The 25206-nt window shown below is 41.4% G+C and overlaps 1 protein-coding gene across 1 annotated transcript; it reads right to left on the bottom strand.

Annotated features, from left to right (window-relative positions):
* Positions 1-17976: 17976 nt before the first annotated feature.
* On the bottom strand, positions 17977-24452 carry LOC127464437 (uncharacterized). Its single transcript, XM_051774766.1, has 7 exons — positions 24368-24452; positions 24056-24172; positions 23324-23586; positions 21679-21810; positions 21053-21164; positions 20602-20731; positions 17977-20105 (listed from the first exon to the last, which is right to left on the bottom strand). The coding sequence occupies exons 1-7, from the start codon at positions 24424-24426 to the stop codon at positions 19977-19979; spliced, it is 942 nt and encodes a 313-aa protein (XP_051630726.1). The 5' UTR covers positions 24427-24452; the 3' UTR covers positions 17977-19976.
* Positions 24453-25206: the final 754 nt, after the last annotated feature.

Consider the following 25206-nt stretch of genomic DNA (forward strand, 5'->3'; position numbering starts at 1 on the left):
AAGAATTAAAATCAGGAGAAGAGCCTAAAAAATTAAAATCAGGACAGGGGACTAAAACAACAAAAATCAGGAGAGAAGCCTGAAAAAATTAAAATCAGGAGACGAGCCTAAAAATCTAAAAATCAGAAGAGGAGCCTAAAAAAAACAAAAATCAGGAGAGGAGCCTAAAAAAATTAAAATCAGGAGAAGAGCCTAAGAAAATTAAAATCAGGAGAGAAAATAAATATCTAAAAACCAGGAGAGGAGCCAAAAAAACTAAAATCAGGAGAGGAGCCTAAAAAAATTAAAATCAGGAGAGGAGCCTAAAAATCTTAAAATCAGGAGACGAGCCTAAAATCCTAAAAATCAGGAGAGGAGCCTAAGAGAATAAAAATCAGGAGAGGAGCCTACAAATAACCAAAATCAGGAGAGGAGCCTAAAAAAAACAAAAATCAGGAGAGGAGCCTAAAAAAAACAAAAATCAGGAGAGGAGCCTAAAAAAACAAAAATCATGAGAGGAGCCTAAAAAAAACCAAAATCAGGAGAGGAGCCTAAAAAAGTTTTAAATCAGGAAATGAGCCTAAAAATCTTAAAATCAGGAGAAGAGCCTAAGAGAAAAAAAATAAGGAGAAGAGCTTAAAAATATTAAAATCAGGAGACGGGGCCTAAAAAAATTAAAATCAGGAGAGGAGTATAAAAATCTTAAAAATCAGGAGACAAGCCTAAAAATCTAAAAATCAGGAGAGGAGCCTAAAAAAAAACGAAAGTCAGGAGAGGAGCCTAAAAATCTAAAAATCAGGAGAGGAGCCTAAAAAAAACAAAAATCAGGAGAGGAGCCTAAAAAAATTAAAATGAGGAGAGGAGCCTAAAAATCTTAAAATCAGGAGAAGAGCCTACAAAAATTAAAATCAGGACAGGAGCCTACAAAAACTAGAATCATGAGAGGAGCCTAAAAAAATTAATATCAGGAGAGGAGCCTAAAAAAATTAATATCAGGAGAGCAGCCTAAAAAAATTAATATCAGGAGAGGAGCCTAAAAAAATTAAAACCAGCAGAGGAGCCTAAAAAAATTAAAAGCAGGAGAAGAGCCTAAGAAAATAAAAATCAGGAGAGGAGACTAAAAATCTAAAAATAAGGAGAGGAGCCTAAAAAAATTAATATCAGGAGAGAAACCTAAAAACATTAAAATCAGGACAGGAGCCTAAAAAAAAAGAAATCAGGAGAGGAGCCTAAAAATCTAAAAATCAGGAGAGGAGCCAAAAAAAAATAAAATCAGGAGAGAAGTATAAAAATCTTAAAATCAGGAGACGAGCCTAAAAATCTAAAAATCAGGAGAGTAGCCTAAAAAAAAACAAAAATCAGGAGAGGAGCCTAAAAAAATTAAAATCAGGAGAGGAGTATAAAAATCTTAAAATCAGGAGACGAGCCTAAGAAAATTAAAAATCAGGAGAGCAGCCCAAATAAATTAAAATCAGGAGAGGAGCCCAAAAAAATTAAAATCAGGAGAGGAGTCTAAAAAAATTAAAATCAGGAGAAGAGCCTAAAAAAATTGATTTCAGGACAGGAGCCTACAAAAATTAAAATCAGGACAGGAGCCTACAAAAACTAGAATCATGAGAGGAGCCTAAAAAAATTAATATCAGGAGAGGAGCCTAAAAAAATTAATATCAGGAGAGGAGCGTAAAAAAATTAATATCAGGAGAGGAGCCTAAAAAAATTAAAACCAGCAGAGGAGCCTAAAAAAATTAAAAGCAGGAGAGGAGCCTAAGAGAATAAAAATCAGGAGAGGAGACTAAAAATCTAAAAATAAGGAGAGGAGCCTAAAAAAAAAAAAAATCAGGAGAGGAGCCTAAAAAAATTAAAATCAGGAGAGGAGTATAAAAATCTTAAAATCAGGAGACGAGCCTAAGAAAATTAAAATCAGGAGAGCAGCCCAAATAAATTAAAATCAGGAGAGGAGCCCAAAAAAATTAAAATCAGGAGAGGAGTCTAAAAAAATTAAAATCAGGAGAAGAGCCTAAAAAAATTGAAATCAGGACAGGAGCCTACAAAAATTAAAATTAGGACAGGAGCCTACAAAAACTAGAATCATGAGAGGAGCCTAAAAAAATTAATATCAGGAGAGGAGCCAAAAAAAACCAAAATCACGAGAGGAGCGTAAAAAAATTAATATCAGGAGAGGAGCCTAAAAAAATTAAAACCAGCAGAGGAGCCTAAAAAAATTAAAAGCAGGAGAGGAGCCTAAGAGAATAAAAATCAGGAGAGGAGACTAAAAATCTAAAAATAAGGAGAGGAGCCTAAAAAAATTAAAACCAGCAGAGGAGCCTAAAAACATTAAAATCAGGACAGGAGCCTAAAAAAATTGAAATCAGGAGAGGAGCCTAAAAATCTAAAAATCAGGAGAGGAGCCAAAAAAAATTAAAACCAGCAGAGGAGCCTAAAAAAATAAAAATCAGGACAGGAGCCCAAAAAAATTTTAAATCAGGAAAAGAGCCTAAAAATATTAAAATCAGGAGAAGAGCCTAAGAGAATAAAAATCAAGAGAGCAGCCTAAAAAAATTAAAATCAGGAGAGGAGCCTAAAATAATCAAAATCAGACGAGGAGCTTAAAAAAATTAAAATAAGGAGAGCAGCCTAAAAAAATTAAAATCAGGAGAGGAGCCTAAAAAAACTTAAAATCAGGAGAAGAGCCTAAAATAATTAAAATCAGGAGACGAGCCTAAGAGAATAAAAATCAAGAGAGCAGCCTAAAAAAATTAAAATCAGGAGAGGACACTAAACAAATTAATATCAGGAGAGGAGTCTAAAAAAATTGAAACCAGGAGAGGAGTATAAAAATCTTAAAACCAGCAGAAGAGCATAAAAGTCTAAAAATCAGGAAAGGAGCCTAAAAAAAAAACAAAAATCAGGAGAGGAGCCTAAAAAATTTGAAATCAGGAAATGAGCCTAAAAATCTTAAAATCAGGAGAAGAGCCTAAGAAAATAAAAATGAGAGCAGCCTAAAAAAATTAAAATCAGGAGAGGAGCCTATTAAAATTAAAATCAGGAGAGGAGTATAAAATCTTAAAATCAGGAGACGAGCCTAAAAATCTAAAAATCAGGAGAGGAGCCTAAAAAAAACAAAATACAGGAGAGGAGCCTATTAAAATTAAAATCAGGAGAGGAGTATAAAAATCTTAAAATCAGGAGACGAGCCTAAGAAAATTAAAATCAGGAGAGCAGCCCAAATAAATTAAAATCAGAAGAGGAGCACAAAAAAATTAAAATCAGGAGAAGAGCCTAAAAAAATTAAAATCAGGACAGGAGCTTACAAAAATTAAAATCAGGACAGGAGCCTACAAAAACTAGAATCATGAGAGGAGCCTAAAAAAATTAATATCAGGAGAGGAGCCTAAAAAAATTAAAACCAGCAGAGGAGCCTAAAAAAATTAAAAGCAGGAGAGGAGCCAAACAGAATAAAAATCAGGACAGGAGACTAAAAATCTAAAAATCAGGAGAGTAGCCTAAAAAAATTAATATCAGGAGAGGAGCCTAAAAAAATTAAAATCAGGAGAAGAGTCTAAACAAATTAAAATCAGGAGAGGAGCCTAAAAAAATTAAAATCAGGAGAGGAGCATAAAAATTAAAACCAGGAGAGGAGCCTAAAAGAATTAATATCAGGAGAGGAGCCTAAAACAATTGAAAATCAGGAGAGAAGCCTAAAAATGTAAAAATCAGGAGAGGAGCCTAAAAAATTGAAAACCAGGAGAGGAGCCTAAAAGAATTAAAATCAGGAGAGGAGCTTAAAAAATTGAAAACCAAGAAGCCTAAAAAAATTAAAATCAGGAGAGGAGACTAAAAAATTGAAAACCAGGAGAGGAGCCTAAAAGAATTAAAATCAGGAGAAGAGCCTAAAAAATTAAAATCAGGACAGGGGACTAAAACAACAAAAATCAGGAGAGAAGCCTGAAAAAATTAAAATCAGGAGACGAGCCTAAAAATCTAAAAATCAGGAGAGGAGCCTAAAAAAAACAAAAATCAGGAGTGGAGCCTAAAAAAATTAAAATCAGGAGAGGAGCCTAAAAAAATTAAAATCAGGAGAGGAGCCTAAAAAAATTAAAATCAGGAGAAGAGCCTAAAAAAATTAAAATCAGGAGAGGAGCCTAAAAAAATTAAAATCAGGAGAAGAGCCTAAAAAAATTAAAATCAGGAGAGGAGCCTAAAAAAATTAAAAATCAGGACAGGATCCTACAAAAATTAGAATCAGGAGAGGAGCCTAAAAAAATTAATATCAGGAGCGGAAACTAAAAAAACTAAAATCAGGAGAGGAGCATAAAAAAACAAAAATCAGGAGAGGAGCCTAAAAAAATTGAAATCAGGAGAGGAGCCTAAAAATCTATAAATCAGGAGAGGAGCCAAAAAAAAATTAAAACCAGCAGAGGAGCCTAAAAAAATAAAAATCAGGACAGGAGCCCAGAAAAATTTTAAATCAGGAAAGGAGCCTAAAAATATTAAAATCAGGAGAAGAGCCTAAGAGAATAAAAATCAAGAGAGCTGCCAAAAAAAATTCAAATCAGGAGAGGAGACTAAACAAATTAAAATCAGGAGAGGAGTCTAAAAAAATTAAAACCAGGAGAGCAGCACAAAAAAATTAAAATCAGGAGAGCAGCCTAAAAAAATTAAAACCAGGGGAGGAGCCAAAAAAATTTTAAATCAGGAAAGGTGCCTAAAAAAATTAAAATTAGGAGAGGAGCCTAAAAATCTAAAAATGAGGAGAGGGGCCTAATAAAATAAAATCAGGAGAAGAGTCTAAAATGCTAAAAATCAGGAGCGGAGACTAAAAAAATTAAAATCAGGAGAGGCGCCTGAAAAAACTAAAATCAGGAGAGGAGCCTAAAAATCTGAAAATCAGGAGAGGAGCCTAAAAATCTGAAAATCAGGAGAGGAGCCTAAAAATCTTAAAATCAGGACAGGAGCCTACAAAAATTAAAATCAGGACAGGAGTCTACAAAAACTAGAATCATGAGAGGAGCCTAAAAAAATTAATATCAGGAGAGGAGCCTAATAAAATTAATATCAGGAGAGGAGCCTAAAAAAATTAATATCAGGAGAGGAGCCTAAAAAAATTAATATCAGGAGAGGAGCCTAAAAAAATTAAAACCAGCAGAGGAGCCTAAAAAAATTAAAAGCAGGAGAGGAGCCTAAGAGAATAAAAATCAGGAGAGGAGACTAAAAATCTAAAAATCAGGAGAGGAGCCTAAAAAAATTAATATCAGGAGAGAAACCTAAAAATATTAAAATCAGGAGAGGAGCCTAAAAAAATTGAAATCAGGAGAGGAGCCTAAAAATCTAAAAATCAGGAGAGGAACCAAAAAAATTAAAATCAGGACAGGAGCCTACAAAAACTAGAATCATGAGAGGAGCCTAAAAAAATTAATATCAGGAGAGGAACTTAAAAAAATTAAAATCAGGAGAGGAGCCTTAAAAAATTATAATCAGGAGAGGAGCCTGAAAAAACTAAAATCAGGAGAGCAGCCTAAAAATCTGAAAATCAGGAGAGGAGCCTAAAAATCTTAAAATCAGGAGACGAGCCTGAAATCCTAAAAATCAGGAGAGGAGCCTAAAAAAATTAAAATCAGGAGAGGAGCCCAAAAGTTTTTAAATCAGGAAATGAGCCTAAAAATCTTAAAATCAGGAGAAGAGCCTAAGAGAATAAAAATAAGGAGAGGAGCCTAAAAAAATTAAAATCAGGAGAAGAGCCTAAAAAAATTAAAATCAGGAGAGGAGCCTAAACAAATTAAAATCAGGAGAGGAGCCTAAAAAAATTAAAATCAGGACAGGAGCCTACAAAAATTAAAATCAGGACAGGAGTATACAAAAATTGAAATCAGGACAGGAGCCTACAAAAACTAGAATCATGAGAGGAGCCTAAATAAATTAAAATCCGGAGAGGAGCCTAAAAAAATTAAAATCAGGAGAGAAGCCAAATATCTAAAAATCAGGAGAGGAGCCTAAAAAAATTAATATCAGGAGAAGAACTTAAAAAAATTAAAATCAGGAGAGGAGCCTAAAAAAATTTAAATCAGGAGAGGAGCCTAAAAAAATTAAAATCAGGAGAGGAGCCTAAAAAAATTAAAATCAGGAGGAGAGTCTAAAAAAATTAAAATCAGGAGAGGAGCCTTAAAAAATTATAATCAGGAGAGGAGCCTGGAAAAACTAAAATCAGGAGAGGAGTCTAAAAATCTGAAAATCAGGAGAGGAGCCTAAAAATCTTAAAATCAGGAGACGAGCCTAAAATCCTAAAAATCAGGAGAGGAGCCTAAAAAAAGTAAAATCAGGAGAGGAGCCAAAAAAATTTTAAATCAGGAAATGAGCCTAAAAATCTTAAAATCAGGAGAAGAGCCTAAGAGAATAAAAATCAAGAGAGCAGCAAAAAAAAATTAAAATCAGGAGAGGAGCCTAAAAAAATTAAAATCAGGGGAGGAGCCTAAAAAAATTAAAATCAGGACAGGAGCCTACAAAAACTAGAAACATGAGAGGAGCCTAAAAAAATTAAAATCAGGACAGGAGACCAAAAAAATTTTAAATCAGGAAAAGAGCCTAAAAATATTAAAATCAGGAGAAGAGCCTAAGAGAATAAAAATCAAAAGAGCAGCCTAAAAAAATTAAAATCAGGAGAGGACACTAAACAAATTAAAATCAGGAGAGGAGTCTAAAAAAATTGAAACCAGGAGAGGAGTATAAAAATCTTAAAATCAGGAGAAGAGCATAAAAATCTAAAAATCAGGAAAGGAACCTAAAAAAAAAAAAATCAGGAGAGGAGCCTAAAAAAATTAAAATCAGGAGAGGAGCCTAAAAAAATTAAAATCAGGAGAGGAGCCTAAAAAAATTAAAATCAGGACAAGAGCCTACTAAAATTAAAATCAGGACAGGAGTCTACAAAAACTAGAATCAAGAGAGGAGCCTAAAAAAATTAATATCAGGAGAGGAGCCTAAAAAAATTAATATCAAGAGAGGAGCCTAAAAAAATTAAAACCAGCAGAGGAGCCTAAAAAAATTAAAAGCAGGAGAGGAGCCCAAAAAAATTTTAAATCAGGATAGGAGCCTAAAAAAATTAAAATCAGGAGAAGAACCTAAGGGAATAAAAATCAAGAGAGCAGCCTAAAAAAATTAAAATCAGGAGAGGAGCCTAAACAAATTAAAATCAGGAGAGGAGCCTAAAAAAATTAATATCAGGAGAGGAAACTAAAAAAACTAAAATCAGGAGAGGAGCATAAAAAAACAAAAATCAGGAGAGGAGCCTAAAAAAATTGAAATCAGGACAGGAGCCTAAAAATCTAAAAATCAGGAGAGGAGCCAAAAAATATTAAAACCAGCAGAGGAGCCTAAAAAAATAAAAATCAGGACAGGAGCGCAAAAAAATTTTAAATCAGGAAAGGAGCATAAAAATATTAAAATCAGGAGAAGAGCCTAAGAGAATAAAAATCAAGAGAGCAGCCAAAAAAAATTAAAATCAGGAGAGGAGCCTAAACAAATTAAAATCAGGAGAGGAGTCTAAAAAAATTAAAATCAGGAGAACAGCCTAAAAAAATTGAAATCAGGACAGGAGCCTAAAAAAATTAAAATCAGGACAGGAGCCTACAAAAACTAGAATCATGAGAGGAGCCTCAAAAAATTAATATCAGGAGAGGAGTCTAAAAGAATTTAAACCAGCATAGGAGCCTAGAAAAATTAAAAGCAGGAGAGGAGCCTAAGAGAATAAAAATCAGGAGAGGAGACTAAAAAACTAAAAATCAGGAGAGGAGCCTAAAAAATTTATATCAGGAGAGGAACCTAAAAAAATTAAAATCAGGAGAGGAGACAAAAAAAATTAAAACAAGCAGAGGAGCCTAAAAAAAATAAAATCAGGACAGGAGCACAAAAAAATTTTAAATCAGGAAAAGAGCCTAAAAATATTAAAATCAGGAGAAGAGCCTAAGAGAATTAAAATCAAGAGAGCAGCCTAAAAAAATTAAAATCAGGAGAGGAGCATAAAAAAATTAAAATCAGGAGAGGAGCCTTAAGAAATTATAACCAGGAGAGGAGCCTGAAAAAACTAAAATCAGGAGAGGAGTCTAAAAATCTGAAAATCAGGAGAGGAGCCTAAAAAAATTAAAATCAGGAGGAGAGTCTAAAAAAATTAAAATCAGGAGAGGAGCTTTAAAAAATTATAATCAGGAGAGGAGCCTGGAAAAACTAAAATCAGGAGAGGAGCCTAAAAATCTTAAAATCAGGAGACGAGCCTAAAATCCTAAAAATCAGGAGAGGAGCCTAAAAAAATTAAAAGCAGGAGAGGAGCCAAAAAAATTTTAAATCAGGAAATGAGCCTAAAAATCTTAAAATCAGGAGAAGAGCCTAAGAGAATAAAAATCAAGAGAGCAGCCTAAAAAAATTAAAATCAGGAGAGGAGCCTAAAAAAATTAAAATCAGGGGACGAGCCTTAAAAAATTAAAATCAGGAGAAGAGCCTAAAAAAATTAAAATCAGGACAGGAGCCTACAAAAATTTTAAATCAGGAAAAGAGCCTAAAAATATTAAAATCAGGAGAAGAGCCTAAGAGAATAAAAATCAAGAGAGCAGCCAAAAAAAATTAAAATCAGGAGAGGACACTAAACAAATTAAAATCAGGAGAGGAGGCTAAAAAAATTGAAACCAGGAGAGGAGTATAAAAATCTTAAAATCAGGAGAAGAGCATAAAAATCTAAAAATCAGGAAAGGAGCCTAAAAAAAAAAAATCATGAGAGGAGCCTAAAAAAATTAAAATCAGGAGAGGAGCCTAAAAAAAATAAATCAGGAGAGGAGCCTAAAAAAATTAAAAGCAGGACAAGAGCCTACTAAAATTAAAATCAGGACAGGAGTCTACAAAAACTAGAATCAAGAGAGGAGCCTAAAAAAATTAATATCAGGAGAGGAGCCTAAAAAAATTAATATCAGGAGAGGAGCCTAAAAAAATTAAAACCAGCAGAGGAGCCTAAAAAAATTAAAAGCAGGAGAGGAGCCCAAAAAAATTTTAAATCAGGATAGGAGCCTAAAAAAATTAAAATCAGGAGAAGAACCTAAGGGAATAAAAATCAAGAGAGCAGCCTAAAAAAATTAAAATCAGGAGAGGAGCCTAAAAAAATTAATATCAGGAGAGGAAACTAAAAAAACTAAAATCAGGAGAGGAGCATAAAAAAAACAAAAATCAGGAGAGGAGCCTAAAAAAATTGAAATCAGGAGAAGAGCCTAAAAAAATTAAAATCAGGAGAGGAGCCTAAACAAATTAAAATCAGGAGAGGAGCCTAAAAAAATTAAAATCAGGACAGGAGCCTACAAAAATTAAAATCAGGACAGGAGTATACAAAAATTGAAATCAGGACAGGAGCCTACAAAAACTAGAATCATGAGAGGAGCCTAAATAAATTAAAATCCGGAGAGGAGCCTAAAAAAATTAAAATCAGGAGAGAAGCCAAATATCTAAAAATCAGGAGAGGAGCCTAAAAAAATTAAAATCAGGAGAGGAACCTAAAAAAACTAAAATCAGGAGAGGAGTTTAAAAAAATTAAAATCAGGAGAGGAGCCTAAAAAAATTAAAATCAGGAGAGAAGCCAAATATCTAAAAATCAGGAGAGGAGCCTAAAAATCTAAAAATCAGGAGAGTAGCCTAAAAAAATTAATATCAGGAGAGGAACCTAAAAAAATTAAAATCAGGAGAGGAGCCTAAAAAAAACAAAAATCAGGAGAGGAGCCCAAAAAAATTGAAATCAGGAGAGAAGCCTAAAAAAAACAAAAATCAGGAGAGGAGCCCAAATAAATTTTAAATCAGGAAAAGAGCCTAAAAATATTAAAATCAGGAGAAGAGTATAAGAGAATAAAAATCAAGAGAGCAGCCTAAAAAAATTAAAATCAGGAGAGGACACTAAACAAATTAAAATCAGGAGAGGAGTCTAAAAAAATTGAAACCAGGAGAGGAGTATAAAAATCTAAAAATCAGGAAACGAGCCTATAAAAAAACAAAAACCAGGAGAGGAGCACAAAAAAATTAAAATCAGGAGAGGAGCCTAAACAAATTAAAATCAGGAGAGGAGCCTAAAAAAATTAAAATCAGGAGAGGAGTATAAAAATCTTAAAATCAGGAGAGGAGACTAAAAATCTAAAAATCAGGAGAGGAGACTAAAAAAAACAAAAATCAGGAGAGGAGCATAAAAAAATTAAAATCAGGAGAGGAGCCTAAACAAATTAAAATCAGGACAAGTGTTTACAAAAATTAAAATCTGAACAGGAGCCTACAAAAACTAGAATCATGAGAGGAGCCTAAAAATCTAAAAATCAGGAGAGTAGCCTAAAAAAATTAAAACCAGCAGAGGAGCCTAAAAAAATTAAAAGCAGGAGAGGAGCCCAAAAAAATTTTAAATCTGGATAGGAGCCTAAAAAAATTAAAATCAGGAGAGGAGTATAAAAATCTTAAAATCAGGTGACGAGCCTAAAAACCTAAAAATCAGGAGAGCAGCCTAAAAAAATTAAAATCAGGAGAGGAGCTTAAAAAAATTAAAATCAGGAGAGGAGCCTAAAAAAATTAAAATCAGGAGAGGAGCCTAAAAAAATTAAAACCAGCAGAGGAGCCTAAAAAATTAAAAGCAGGAGAGGAGCCCAAAAAAATTTTAAATCAGGATAGGAGCCTAAAAAAATTAAAATCAGGAGAAGAACCTAAGAGAATAAAAATCAAGAGAGCAGCCTAAAAAAATTAAAATCAGGAGAGGAGCCTAAAAAAATTATAATCAGGAGAGGAGCCTAAAAAACTTAAAATCAGGAGAGGAGCCTAAAAAATTTAAAATCAGGAGAAGAGCCTAAAAAAATTAAAATCAGGACAGGAGCCTACAAAAATTAAAATCAGGACAGGAGCCTACAAAAACTAGAATCATGAGAGGAGCCTAAAAAAATTAATATCAGGAGAGGAAACTAAAAAAACTAAAATCAGGAGAGGAGCATAAAAAAACAAAAATCAGGAGAGGAGCCTAAAAAAATTGAAATCAGGACAGGAGCCTAAAAATATAAAAATCAGGAGAGGAGCCTAAAAGAATTTAAACCAGCATAGGAGCCGAAAAAAATTAAAAGCAGGAGAGGAGCCTAAGAGAATAAAAATCAGGAGAGGAGACTAAAAATCTAAAAATCAGGAGAGGATCCTAAAAAAATTTATATCAGGAGAGGAACCTAAAAAAATTAAAATCAGGAGAGGAGCCAAAAAAAATTAAAACAAGCAGAGGAGCCTAAAAAAAATAAAAATCAGGACAGGAGCACAAAAAAATTTTAAATCAAGAAAAGAGCCTAAAAATATTAAAATCAGGAGAAGAGCCTAAGAGAATAAAAATCAAGAGAGCAGCCTACAAAAATTAAAATCAGGAGAGGAGCATAAAAAAATTAAAATCAGGCGAGGAGTATAAAAATCTAAAATCAGGAGAAGAGCATAAAAATCTAAAAATCAGGAAAGGAGCCTAAAAAAAACAAAAATCAGGAGAGGAGCCTAAAAAAATTAAAATCAGGAGAAGAGCCTTGAAAAATTATAATCAGGAGAGGAGCCTGAAAAAACTAAAATCAGGAGAGGAGTCTAAAAATCTGAAAATCAGGAGAGGAGCCTAAAAATCTTAAAATCAGGAGAAGAGCATAAAAATCTAAAAATCAGGAGAGGAGCCTAAAAATCTAAAAATCAGGAGAGGAGCCTAAAAAAAACAAAAATCAGGAGAGGAGCTTAAAAAAATTAAAATCAGGAGAGGAGTGTAAAAAAATTAAAATCAGGAGAGGAGCCTAAAAAAATTAAAATCAGGAGAGGAGCCTAAAAAAATTAAAATCAGGACAGGAGCTCAAGAAAATTTTAAAATCAGGAGAAGAGCCTAAGAGAATAAAAATCAAGAGAGCTGCCAAAAAAAATTCAAATCAGGAGAGGAGCCTACAAAAATTAAAATCAGGAGAGGAGTCTAAAAAAATTAAAATCAGGAGAGGAGCCTAAGAGAATAAAAATCTGGAGAGGAGACTGAAAATTTAAAAATCAGGAGAGGAGCCTAAAAAAAATTAAAACCAGCAGAGGAGCCTAAAAAAATAAAAATCAGGACAGGAGCTTAAAAATATTTTAAATCAGGATAGGAGCCTAAAAATATTAAAATCAGGAGAAGAGCCTAAGAGAATAAAAATCAAGACAGCAGCCTAAAAAAATTAAAATCAGGAGAGGAGCCTAAAAAAATTAAAATCAGGAGAGGAGTCTAAAAAAATTAAAATCAGGAGAGGAGCCTAAAAATCTTAAAATCAGGAGAAGAGCATAAAAATCTAAAAATCAGGAGAGGAGCCTAAAAAAATTAAAATCAGGAGAAGAGTCTAAAAAAATTAAAATCAGGAGAGGAGCCTTAAAAAATTATAATCAGGAGAGGAGCCTGAAAAAACTAAAATCAGGAGAGGAGCCTAAAAATCTGAAAATCAGGAGAGGAGCCTAAAAATCTTAAAATCAGGAGACGAGCCTAAAATCCTAAAAATCAGGAGAGGAGCCTAAAAAAATTAAAATCAGGAGAGGAGCCTAAAACAATTAAAATCAGGAGAGGAGCCTAAAATCCTAAAAATCAGGAGAGGAGCCTAAAAAAATTAAAATCAGGAGAGGAGCCTAAAACAATTCAAATCAGGAGAGGAGCCTAAAAAAATTAAAATCAGGACATGAGCCTACAAAAATTAAAATCAGGACAGGAGCCTAGAAAAATTAAAATCAGGACAGGAGCCTACAAAAACTAAAATCATGAGAGTAGCCTAAAAAAATTAATATCAGGAGAGGAGCCTAAAAAAATTAAAACCAGCAGAAGAGCCTAAAAAAATTAAAAGCAGGAGAGGAGCCTAAGAGAATAAAAATCAGGAGACGAGACTAAAAATCTAAAAATCAGGAGAGGAGCCTAAAAAAATTAAAATCAGGAGAGGAGCCTAAAAAAACTAAAATCAGGAGAGGAGCCTAAAAAAATTAAAATCCGGAGAGGAGACTAAAAAAATTAAAATCAGGAGAGAAGCCAAATATCTAAAAATCAGGAGAGGAGCCTAAAAAATTAAAATCAGGAGAGGAACCTAAAAAAACTAAAATCAGGAGAGGAGCCTAAAAAAAACCAAAAATCAGGAGAGGAGCCTAAAAAAATTAAAATCAGGAGAGAAGCCAAATATCTAAAAATCAGGAGAGGAGCCTAAAAAAATTAAAATCAGGAGAGAAGCCAAATATCTAAAAATCAGGAGAGGAGCCTAAAAAAATTAATATCAGGAGAGGAACCTAAAAAAACTAAAATCAGGAGAGGAGCCTAAAAAAATTAAAATCAGGAGAGGAGCCTAAAAAAATTAAAATCCGGAGAAGAGCCTAAGAAAATTAAAATCAGGAGAGAAAATAAATATCTAAAAACCAGGAGAGGAGCCAAAAAAACTAAAATCAGGAGAGGAGCCTAAAAAAATTAAAATCAGGAGAGGAGCCTAAAAATCTTAAAATCAGGAGACGAGCCTAAAATCCTAAAAATCAGGAGAGGAGCCTAAAAATCTGAAAATCAGGAGAGGAGCCTACAAATAACCAAAATCAGGAGAGGAGCCTAAAAAAAACAAAAATCAGGAGAGGAGCCTAAAAAAAACAAAAATCAGGAGAGGAGCATAAAAAAACAAAAATCAGGAGAGGAGCGTAAAAAAAACCAAAATCAGGAGAGGAGCCTAAAAAAGTTTTAAATCAGGAAATGAGCCTAAAAATCTTAAAATCAGGAGAAGAGCCTAAGAGAAAAAAAATAAGGAGAAGAGCTTAAAAATATTAAAATCAGGAGACGGGGCCTAAAAAAATTAAAATCAGGAGAGGAGTATAAAAATCTTAAAATCTGGAGACAAGCCTAAAAATCTAAAAATCAGGAGAGGAGCCTAAAAAAAAACGAAAATCAGGAGAGGAGCCTAAAAATCTAAAAATCAGGAGAGGAGCCTAAAAAAAAACAAAAATCAGGAGAGGAGCCTAAAAATCTAAAAATCAAGAGAGGAGCCTAAAAATCTAAAAATCAGGAGAGGAGCCTAAAAAAAACAAAAATCAGGAGAGGAGCCTAAAAAAATTAAAATGAGGAGAGGAGCCTAAAAATCTTAAAATCAGGAGAAGAGCCTAAAAAAATTAAAATCAGGACAAGAGCCTACAAAAATTAAAATCAGGACAGGAGCCTACAAAAACTAGAATCATGAGAGGAGCCTAAAAGAATTAATATCAGGAGAGGAGCCTAAAATAATTAAAACCAGCAGAGGAGCCTAAAAAAATTAAAAGCAGGAGAGGAGCCTAAAAAAATTAAAAGCAGGAGAGGAGCCTAAGAGAATAAAAATCAGGAGAGGAGCCTAAAAATCTAAAAATCAGGAGAGGAGCCAAAAAAAAATTAAAACCAGCAGAGGAGCCTAAAAAAATAAAAATCAGGACAGGAGCCCAAAAATATTTTAAATCAGGATAGGAGCCTAAAAATATTAAAATCAGGAGAAGAGCCTAAGAGAATAAAAATCAAGACAGCAGCCTAAAAAAATTAAAATCAGGAGAGGAGCCTAAAAAAATTAAAATCAGGAGAGGAGTCTAAAAAAATTAAAATCAGGAGAGGAGCCTAAAAATCTTAAAATCAGGAGAAGAGCATAAAAATCTAAAAATCAGGAGAGGAGCCTAAAAATCTAAAAATCAGGAGAGGAGCCTAAATAAAAACAAAAATCAGGAGAGGAGCCTAAAAAAATTAAAATCAGGAGAAGAGTCTAAAAAAATTAAAATCAGGAGAGGAGCCTTAAAAAATTATAATCAGGAGAGGAGCCTGAAAAAACTAAAATCAGGAGAGGAGCCTAAAAATCTGAAAATCAGGAGAGGAGCCTAAAAATCTTAAAATCAGGAGACGAGCCTAAAATCCTAAAAATCAGGAGAGGAGCCTAAAAAAATTAAAATCAGGAGAGGAGCCTAAAAAAATTAAAATCAGGAGAGGAGCCTAAAACAATTAAAATGAGGAGAGGAGCCTAAAAAAATTAAAATGAGGAGAGGAGCCTGAAAAAATTAAAATGAGGAGAGGAGCCTGAAAACAGTAAAATCAGGACAGGCGACTAATACAATAAAAATCAGGAGAGGAGCCTGAAAAAATTAAAATCAGGAGAGGAGCCTGAAAAAATTACAATCAGGAGAGACCCAGAACTCACCCAAGTCTCCCCAGAAAACTACCAGAAACTGATTTAAATCTCACCAAAAATGACCCAGAGCTCACCCAAATCTCCCTAAAAAATGACCAGAAACTGATTCAAATCTCCCCAAAAAATGACACAAAAATTGATCCAATTCACCCCTAAAATTGATCCAGAACTGACACAAAACTGGCCCAAATCACCTCAAAAACTAACTCCAAATTGGCCCCAAACCTGACCTAAAAATGCAAAAAACCCCCCCCAAAACTGACCCAAAATGATACAAAATCAGCCCCAAATATGACCAGAAACTGACCCCAAAACCCCAAAACACTGATACCAAGACTCACCCAAATCTCCCCAAAAAATAACCCAAAAGTCAGCCCAATCACCCCAAAAAATGACCAGAAATTGACCCAAAATTACCGCAAAAATAGACCCAAAACTCACCCAAATCACCCCAAAAAGCGACCAGAAAGTCAGCCAAATCACCCCATAAAATGACCCAGAACTCACCCAAATCTCCCCCAAAAATCACCCACAAGTCAGCCAAATCACCCCATAAAATTACCAGAAACTGACCCAAATCACCCCCCAAAATGACCCAGAACTCACCCAAATCTCCCCAAAGAATGACCAGAAACTTAGCAAAAAAAACCCCAATAAATGACCCAAAACCGACCCAAATCTCCCCTAAAAAATGATCCGTCACCCAAATCTCCCCAAAAAATGACCAGAAACTGACCCAAATCTCCCCCAAAAATGACCAGAAACTCACAAATAATAACCCCCAAAAATGATCAGAAACTGACACAAATCTCCCCAAAAAATGACCCAAACTTTATTTCTTTTCTTAGCAACAAATCCCTTCCTTTGCTCCCCTCTGGCCCTGCCCACACGGCCCCAGTTCAGCTCTCAGTGAGTTCTTGCTTCTGGGCAGCGACTCCTCTGCCTCTTGCTGGGGCGGCAGCAGCTCCTGTGCCGGCAGGGAGAGGGACCCCGAGCCGGGAGAGGGACCCCGAGCCGGGAGAGGGACCCCGAGCCAGGAGAGGGACCCCGAGCCAGGAGAGGGACCCCAGAGCCATTATAGGGACCCCAGAGCCACGAGAGGGACCCCAGAGTCCCTACAGAGACCCCAGAGCCCCTACAGGGACCCCAGAGCCATTATAGGGACCCCAGAGCCCTCCAGAGCCCCTTGCTGGGTCACAGCAGCTCTTCTCCCGCCCAAACCCACCTTTCTGGCTGCAGCTGCTTTTCTTCTCTGGCTCCCCCTTCCTTCCCCAGGGAGCTTTGCCTTGTTCTTTGGCCAGGCTCCAGCTGCAGCTCAAGGGCAAAGCTGCAACTACAATTCCCCCTTCGGGTTTTTCACCTGAAAAACAAAGGCTTGGGCCAAACTCTGACCAGTCACTCGCTGAACACGAGACATCAAACAGGGCACACAGAATAAAATGCATCGAATTCTAAATCATGTTACAATGACTGTCCACCCCAATCCAGCACTGACATTAAAAACCTTCAAGCAATCAAAAAGGCCTCCAAACATCCCTTAGATAGAGAAAAGCACACCAGGAACAATGCAAAAAGAAAAATTCCAAACAATGCTCAATTAAATAACCATGGACTGATATAAAACATGTTTAGTTAACTTAAACCACTTCTTCCCATTATTCTCCATCAGAAATTACCCTTATTTAAGTTCTCCTTTTAACACTTCATTAAAACTGACTTATTAGGAAATGGTTTGAACCAAACTTCATAACTTGATGACTCCAGGGTTTGTGCTCCTTGACTTTGGCCTGAAGGGGTTTGGAACACAGGCTTTGTTCTGGAGAGCTTTTCCCCAATCTACAAACCCTTCTGCAAATGGGACTCCCTTCCCTCAGGGTTCGGTGGCCTCTGGTTTTCCTGAAGGCTGGGGGGGATCTGGGAGCCAAATCCCAAGGGATCCAGCCCAGCTCTGCACACACACACACACACATTTCCAGCTGGTCACAGTCTCACGGGGGCCACCACCACTCAGCACATTTGCACACAAACACCCCTCTGAGTTCCTGGCACTGGGTCTGATGGACTAAGAAATGATCAGTCTGGTGGTTTGCCCTCAGAGGAGTAAGATCCAATGATGCATTTCTATTTTCATGACAATATAACCTGGAAAACACAAACATATTTCTGCTTCATGTGCAATTTAAAATTCAAAGACACAGAAACATTCCTAGAGTTCAAGTCCCCAGGTTTGGTTCCAAATGTCACTCGGTCCCCCTGGGACAAGAACAGTGGCACACATGGACTCAACAGCCCTGCACAAGCCCAGGAGTGGGGGGGAAATATCCTTGAGAGCACTGCTGCATTTCAAAAAGAAGTCAGTCACATCAACTCTGTAACAAATAAAAAAGAGAAGCCAAAATAAATAACTGTAGACAGGGTATTAAGTACCTTGAGAATACCAATAAGAAAAAACTAAGAATAAAGGCATCTATTTGAAGTACAAAGAGTTTGGGAGACACCATTTGTTTGCCACGAAGCCTTTATTTTGTTGGCTCTTCTATAGTTAGAACCCAAACCTTACCCTCCCACAAAAAGCAGAAAACCTCTTCAGAGAGTTAGGAGATGGAGTCAGTTTGGATTAATGGGAAGAACATCTCTGGAGACAAAATAAAGCAGAGAAAATAACCCCATCCTCAACAACAGAGCTGCCTCCCCACTGCCTGCCCCTGGACACTTGCTCTGGGGGTGACAGAGCCTGAAGTCTCCTGCCTAGTCCTGGGCAATACTTCCTGGGGACCACAGCACCACTGAGTTCCTAAAAATATCACAGGTTGGGCAGGTGCTTGGATTTTGTCTGGATTAACTCCCCTTCTTCCTTTCCAGGTGCTGCCCTACTCATTGTAATGGTGCTTGTACTCCCTGAGCCATTCCCTCCCCCATCCAACCATCCCTTGTGCCCTCTCTGACAAGGACAGTGGGTCCAGGTGTTCTGCCACGCTCCCAGGGCACAGGGGGGGACTGTGGAGCCACCCTCGAGGGGGGAAACGTGCCCTGCCTGCCCTGCCCAGGGAAAGGGAACTGCCCCAGTGCTCCCCAGCACAAGGCACCCTTGGAAATATCCACTGCAATGGGACACTCAGGGACAGCAACAAGCACTGCACGAGGCTGCTCTGGCACAGGACCAATTTTAGCCTCAGCTTTTCTCTGGACCACTTCACTTTGTTTGCCACCTCATCCTGCAGTCAGAACTTGCTGTCCTTGCAACCTTTCAGGGTGACCATAAATGACAGAGGCCTCTGCTCCAGCACCCACAAGGGCCTGATCCATCTGACAGGATCCATTTTTCCAGGGAATTCAAAGCTCCACCTGAGGACCAGGGTCTTTTCTCACCCATCCCTGTGCTGCAGCTTGGCCTCCATCTCACTGTGCTTTCAGTTCCCTGCATGGTTGAACACTGGCAGCCCTGGCCCTGGGCGGAGCTCGGCATCCTGATCCCATCCCTCCTGGCCCCCGGAACCGCTGACTCAGCAATGGGGGGCCCTCCATTGCCAAGGGCACGGGCCCGGCGGGGCTCACGGGGGGAGCAGGAGGGCGAAGGCTCCAGCCCTGCTGCTACAACCTTCCACCACTACAGCCAACAGAGGAGCCTCTCCAGCCCTGCCTCCCAAGGCATCCTCAACAAACCCAGCCCAGCTCCACAGGACAAACTGCTCCCTGTCTGCCCAGGCCAGTCTAATCCCAGAGGCTCCCAGGTCATGCAGGACAACGGCCCAGGAGATCAGAGACTCCAGTCCATCTCTTCCTAGCACAGGTTTGGGTTAGTTTGGCAAAGAGAGAGACTCAGGAATTCCCCAGTGTTTTCCCAGTTTGACCCCTGTCACACCAATCACCTTAACACTGCCAGTCCTTCATTCTCCCTCTCTTGGTTTAAGGACTGAGCAAGTTGGACCTGTGTCTGACCAGGACATGTGCAAACCAAATGCTGGGGACTGGAACACACACCTGGCACTCCTGCAGCTCTTACAGTCACATTCCAGAGAAAACAGCCAATTGCACCCTCACTGCTCATTTCTTAATCCCAATCCCACACTTCTTTGGCACTTGGAGCACCACTTTTAGAACCCAATTACAGCCCATTAGAGAGCTCCCTGTCTAGCAGGGACAGGGACCCCTGGGATACTCTCAGCAATGCCTGAATCCATGGCAGGGACCTTGCTTTGAGCTCCCCAGGGCCGGGCACCCCGAGGATCTCCCCGAATAATCCTTTCGGTGCGCGCTGGAGTCCTCGGGGTGCCCCAACCCGGGGGGCACCAACAGCACTGTCCCTCCAGGGGCCAATTTGGTCCCAAAATGCAGGAGTATCTTGCCTGTGTCCCAGACTGGTCCGGAGATCTGAGGCCCTTCCCGAGAAAATCTCGGTGCCGGCGTGAAGGGCCAGAGATCCCTTGGAGCCACGGGAGAGCAGGCACAGAGTCCCTCCTGGGGGGCAATTTGCCTGCCTGAAAACAGCTCTTCAAAGGAGCCTCTAAGACTCAGCTGGTGACTTTTAGAAGCCAGGCATTCCTTGCTTACAACACCCTGCCATGATCCCAGCCCCACGGGGGTCCTGGCAATCCGCTCCCAAAGGGCACACGGAGGGGTCTCCACTGCAGCTGATGGGAGGGGTCAGCATGACAGGAGGGCTCATTTTCCTTCCCTGCATTCCTGTTGCACATTCAGGACACTCCCAACACCTGTTCCCATCTACACAAACCCTTATAAGTTCTCTGAGGGGCTCCATTGGGGGTCTCTGGTGGTCACCTGTGCCTGCAGACCCCAAAGTTCTCAGTGACCACCTTATCAACTTCAAGACAACTCACCTGGTTGTAGAGGAGCTTGGTGCTGCTTGGCTGCTGCCTCAGTTCCCCTCTTCATTCTTTCTTGACTTTGCTTGCTCAGTCCCTTTAAGTTCCTTGGCTCAGCTCCATGCACTTTCTAGGGAACATCCCACAGCAAAAACTACCAGTTCTTGGTACATCTCCTAACTCAGATATCAGGGAGTGAGGCAGAAATCAACTCATCCAGGGCACTGCCTCCAAATATTGGGACAAAAACACCATAACATTCCATGGCTCCCCTTGGCAAATCAACCCCAAACTGCTCAGACACAAACAACACCCTGCACACTACAACAATCTGGCACTGCTGGTTCAACCCGGCCAAGTCAGTTGGGAAACTACACAAGGTCAACTTCCTTCCAAGTTTCAGTTATGACACAAAAGTCAGGGAGATCACAGACTCCCCCACAGAGTTTTACTCTGAGGAGAGAAGGAAACCAAAGCCATCCCCAGGGCTGCAATAGCTCAGGCTCCCCAAAAGGCCCAGGGGCTTCAGGTTTCTGAGGGGCTTCACCGAGGGCCTTCCCAGGTCTGCTCTGTCTGGAGCCCTCCAAGTCCTCAGTGCCTGCCTGAGGAACCTCAACACAACTCACCTGCTTACACAGCAACTTGGTGCTGCTTGCCTGCTGCCTCACTTCCCTTCTTCCTTCTTTCTTCACCTCCCTTGCTTGGTCCCTTTCAATCCCTGGGCTCAGCTCTGTGCACTTTCCAGGCTCCATCCCACTGCAAAAAGGATTAGCCCTTGTTACATCTCAACACTCAGAGAGCATTCCACCTTTTGCCTTGACACTGGGCCATCAGGCCAGGGTCTCATTATTTAAAGCACAGTTTGACTCCTCAGTGACAACAACAGCTACAGCCCTGAATCCTAACACAGGCTGAGACACAAACACGGATGGGAACTCTTAAGGATCCACTTTGTCCTGCTCACCAATCAAAAGGAGCTTTCTGAACTCAAGAATAACAGACCCCAGGTCCTTTTACTGCAACTTTACCTGCTATAAATGTGACCCACAAGACCTGCAAAGGCCCTTCCCACTTCACCTGCAGGGCTGGCAGTGCCACCACTGGACACGGCCCCAGTGGCTGGGCAGGAACGGAGGGGCTGGGGCGTCCAATCCATCGGCCCAGGCGGCACCAGGAGTTCCTGCAGTTCCTGAGGGGAGAGCCTCAAGCCAACAAAGGATTAGGAAGAATATTTTAAACTTCAATGTGTCTATCTCCTGGAATATGGGGACTTTGATAAGTCCTACTGGTGCAACAAGGACACACTCAAGGCTATCTATTAAAAGGATCTACCAGCACTCAAAAGTTATCACTGTCCTTCTGTCAGGGGGAACGCAGCAAACTCTCTTTGCCAGGAGCCTCCAGGAGGACTTCCAGCTTTTGGGGCTCCCTTTTAACCATTTTTCCCATAACTGGAGCTGGGACTATCACCTGCCCTACAGGGGGAACAGCCCACAAAGTTCACCATCAGGGATGCCATTAACTGAAAGTCCCTTCTCAGGGGGGTCACTGCACACCTTGGCCTTTGTTTGCCCTCCCCACCAAAGATGCTTCCAACAGTTCTGACACATCTGGCAGACCCACAGCTCTCCTCAGGGAATGCTTCAGCTGCTTAAAGGCTGCCCTTGCACCATCTATTCAAAAAGTCGCCATAACAGTCTTACCACACATCCCGAGGGAGCAATGCAGAGTCCAGCCTGTCCCACCATTCCCAGCAAGGCAGTTCATGGGCTGTCTGGGGCTCAGGGAGGAGTCACGGGGCTTCTCTTCTTCCTGCCTGCTTGCCCCATTTTCTCCTGCAAAAGCAAAGCTTTCTTGGCTTTCCTTGCTCAAGGAGATGCAAAGGCCATCTTTTAAATCCAATACTGGAAACTCCTCCAGGTTGTCATTCAAGGTGCTTCTCTCAGGTCCTGCACTAATCAATCATCTTGTCCACTGGTTTTCTTGGCAGGTTCTTGCATTCACGTCCTACAAGCAAACCAGGAGGAGCCAATTTAGCTGTTCCTGCAACCAATCCAGTCTGGCATTCTGATTTTAAAGGATACTGGGTTGGCCTTACCCATAGAGATCCCACATCAGGGGTAATACCTACAGGTTCTGCCCTCTTCCACTCTCCTGCAGCTCCACTGGCCCACACCACAGGAACAACTGCAGCTGCCACTTCAGTCAGGGCCTTGCTGCTGACAGGAGTTATTCCCTGTACAACAAGAGCTGCTGCTTGGACACGTTTAGTTTCAGCAATTACAGTGTCAAGAGCCCCAGTTTTCAATTCCATTTCTGCCTCAACTTTTCCAGCCCATCACTTCCTAGCAGAGGTTTGGGTGAGTTTGGCAAAAACACAAACTGAGGAATTCCCCAATGTTTTCCCAGTTTGACCCCTGTCACACCAATCACCTTAACACTGCCAGTCCATAATTCTCATTCTGCTGTGTTCAGGACTGAGGAAATTGTACTTGTGTCTGACCAGGACATGTGCAAACCAAATGCTGGGGACTGGAACACACACCTGGCACTCCTGCAGCTCTCACAGTCACATTCCAGAGAAAACAGCCAATTGCACCCTCACTGCTCATTTCTTAATCCCAATCCCACACTTCTTTGGCACTTGGAGCACCACTTTTAGAACCCAATTACAGCCCATTAGAGAGCTCCCTGTCTAGCAGGGACAGGGACCCCTGGGATACTCTCAGCAATGCCTGAATCCATGGCAGGGACCTTGCTTTGAGCTCCCCAGGGCCGGGCACCCCGAGGATCTCCCCGAATAATCCTTTCGGTGCGCGCTGGAGTCCTCGGGGTGCCCCAACCCGGGGGGCACCAACAGCACTGTCCCTCCAGGGGGCCAATTTGGTCCCAAAATGCAGGGGGATCTTGCCTGTGTCCCAGACTGGTCCGGGGATCTGAGGCCCTTCCCGAGAAAATCTCGGTGCCGGCGTGAAGGGCCAGAGATCCCTTGGAGCCACGGGAGAGCAGGCACAGAGTCCCTCCTGGGGGGCAATTTGCCTGCCTGAAAACAGCTCTTCAAAGGAGCCTCTAAGACTCAGCTGGTGACTTTTAGAAGCCAGGCATTCCTATACACTGTGAGATATTTTAAGGCTTATCTGACTGAAAAGCATAAAGCTTTTATCATGGACACCTGACCTCCCACAGACAGCTCCTTTCCCCTTTCACTACAAAATTATTTTCATGGAATCACTCAATAGGAAGTGCCCAGGAACCCCAGACTGTGCTTTCCAGAACAGAAAATAAACAGAAGAACGGAGTTTTGCACAAGTGTAACATACTCCAGAACAGACCTGACTTTAGTTTTACCCTTTGTGTTCAAATATTCCATAGAAAAGCTCCAGCAGGAGAGCTGGTACATTCCCAAGAGTATCCTGGAAGTCCCTTTCACGAGGGCTGGAGGAAAATCGCAGTTGTATGAGTCCCTTGTGCCTGCAGATGCCTGGGGATCCTCTCCATCCACCTCGTGCTCTCCCAACAGCAGAAAGGGTGCTGAGACAGGAGGAAGGAAACCTTTAGCATAAAGCTGGGGAGGAATATAAAGCTTCCTTTCCTGGGGAGCTTTGCGAAGTCTGCAACGAGAAAGGGAAAATTTGCATCTCCTTTGGTACACGTGTCAACAGAGACTGAGACTTTTTGCCTTTTTCAGACAACCGTGCCCCTTTTGGCTCCCTGGCAGCTCCAATGGCACCAGAACCCCCCTTCCTGCACACCCACGGCTGTCACACACAGGCACCCACACACTTTTGCACCAGCCCACACGTGGCCAACATCTCCTCACCCTAGACATCCCAAGGTCAGTAGTTTTGCTAGAGAGCACAGCAACCCCCCTGTCCTCGCAAACTGCCTCCCTGCAAAAAAGGAATCGTTTTCCTGGACATTTCTCCCACAGTCAAGGTCTTTTCAAACTGCTGTCGTGCCACCAAACCTGCTCAGGGTCCCTCCCAGCTTCTGCCTGTCCTTGCATTTAAAGGCATAGGCACATTCTATCTTCCAACAGCAAACCCAGCTCCTCACGGGCAGTAGAAGCCCTGCTCTTACCTGGACAGACTGCCGGGCTCGGCACAGCTGTGGCTCATGGAGCAGCTTCCCAAGGCCGTTCTCTCTCCCAGCAGGAAGCACAACTCGCCTCCACACCAGGGGAAACCACGAGCGAGGCTGCAAATGGACACAGAACGAGCAAAAAGCATTAACGCAGCACCAAAAAACCAAGTTAAAGCAGTCTTTGCCTCATAACCCTGCACGGGGAAAGGGTTTGGAATTTCAAAGCAAAACCTGAGACACCCAGAGAGCACAGGCCCCACAGCCATGCCACGGCTCTCCCCGGCGTTACCCGGCAGGTAACGGGCTTACCCGGCCCCCGCTGCCCAGCACAACGCGCACCTAAACGCCCCCCAGCTCCCCCGGTCCATAAACCCAGCGGCCAAGGCGCTCTCCCCTCCGCAGCCCGGGCAGCAGCGGGGCCACACCCTCAGCCCTCACACAGCCGGCCACTAAACCCCCCGCCGACGCTTCTATACCGCGGGCCGGCAGCGCTGCCCAATCAGCACTCGAGCGCCTCCGCCCAATCCCAGCCCGCCTGGCCCTGCGGCCCCGCCCCGCCCGCTCAGCCCGGCCCCGCCCCTCGGCGCGGCCCCGCCCCCCGTTCCCTCCGCGCGGCTCCCGCCGCAGCCCCGGCGGGCGCTGCTGGGGCCGGGGAAGGGCGGGTGGGAGCTCCGCGGTCACGGCCCGGCCGGGAGCTCTCCCGGGAGAAGGGGAGCGAGGCGAGCAGCGGGGACGGCGGGGTTCTTGGGGGCGGGCAGGGCGGGGCCGGGCGGCGGGGCCGGCGCGAGCCGGGGGGCGGGCCTGGGCGGGCCGAGGGGCGGGGCCGGGCGGAGCGGCGCGAGCCGGGGGGCGGGCCTGGGCGGGCCGAGGGGCGGGGCCGGCGCGATCCCGCGGCGCTTCGCTCTGGGCTCCGGGGCTGTTCCGGGCTGGTTTTGGGTGCGGGTTTTGGGGCACTGCGCACACCCTGCCCTGGTCACAGCCCCGCCCCAGCTCGCTGCACTCCCCGCACCCCTCGCTCAGCTCCGCGGGGATTTGTGCCTCCTCTGAAGGTGGCAAATGTCTGCAAAGCCAGTGGCGAAGCCAGAGAGCTGCAGCCCCCGAGCCCCGCCGCGGCTTCCCCGCCCTCCCCCGGCCCCTCCCGCACGTCC

This window comes from Manacus candei, unplaced genomic scaffold, assembly GCF_025592945.1.
Source record: "Manacus candei isolate 608988 ecotype Guabito, Panama unplaced genomic scaffold, ASM2559294v1 h1tg000223l, whole genome shotgun sequence".
Classification (NCBI taxonomy): Eukaryota; Metazoa; Chordata; class Aves; order Passeriformes; family Pipridae; genus Manacus; species Manacus candei.

Excerpts from the sequence above, each read along its gene's own strand:
- LOC127464437 (XM_051774766.1), bottom strand. The coding sequence starts at position 24,426 with ATGGACCGGGGGAGCTGGGGGGCGTTTAGGTGCGCGTTGTGCTGGGCA. Across the intron at positions 21,165-21,678 it reads TTGCTCCCTCGGGATGTGTG|GAACTGCAGGAACTCCTGGT; the intron begins GTAAGACTGTTA and ends CTCTCCCCTCAG. Across the intron at positions 20,732-21,052 it reads TGGCACTGCCAGCCCTGCAG|TGGGATGGAGCCTGGAAAGT; the intron begins GTGAAGTGGGAA and ends TCCTTTTTGCAG.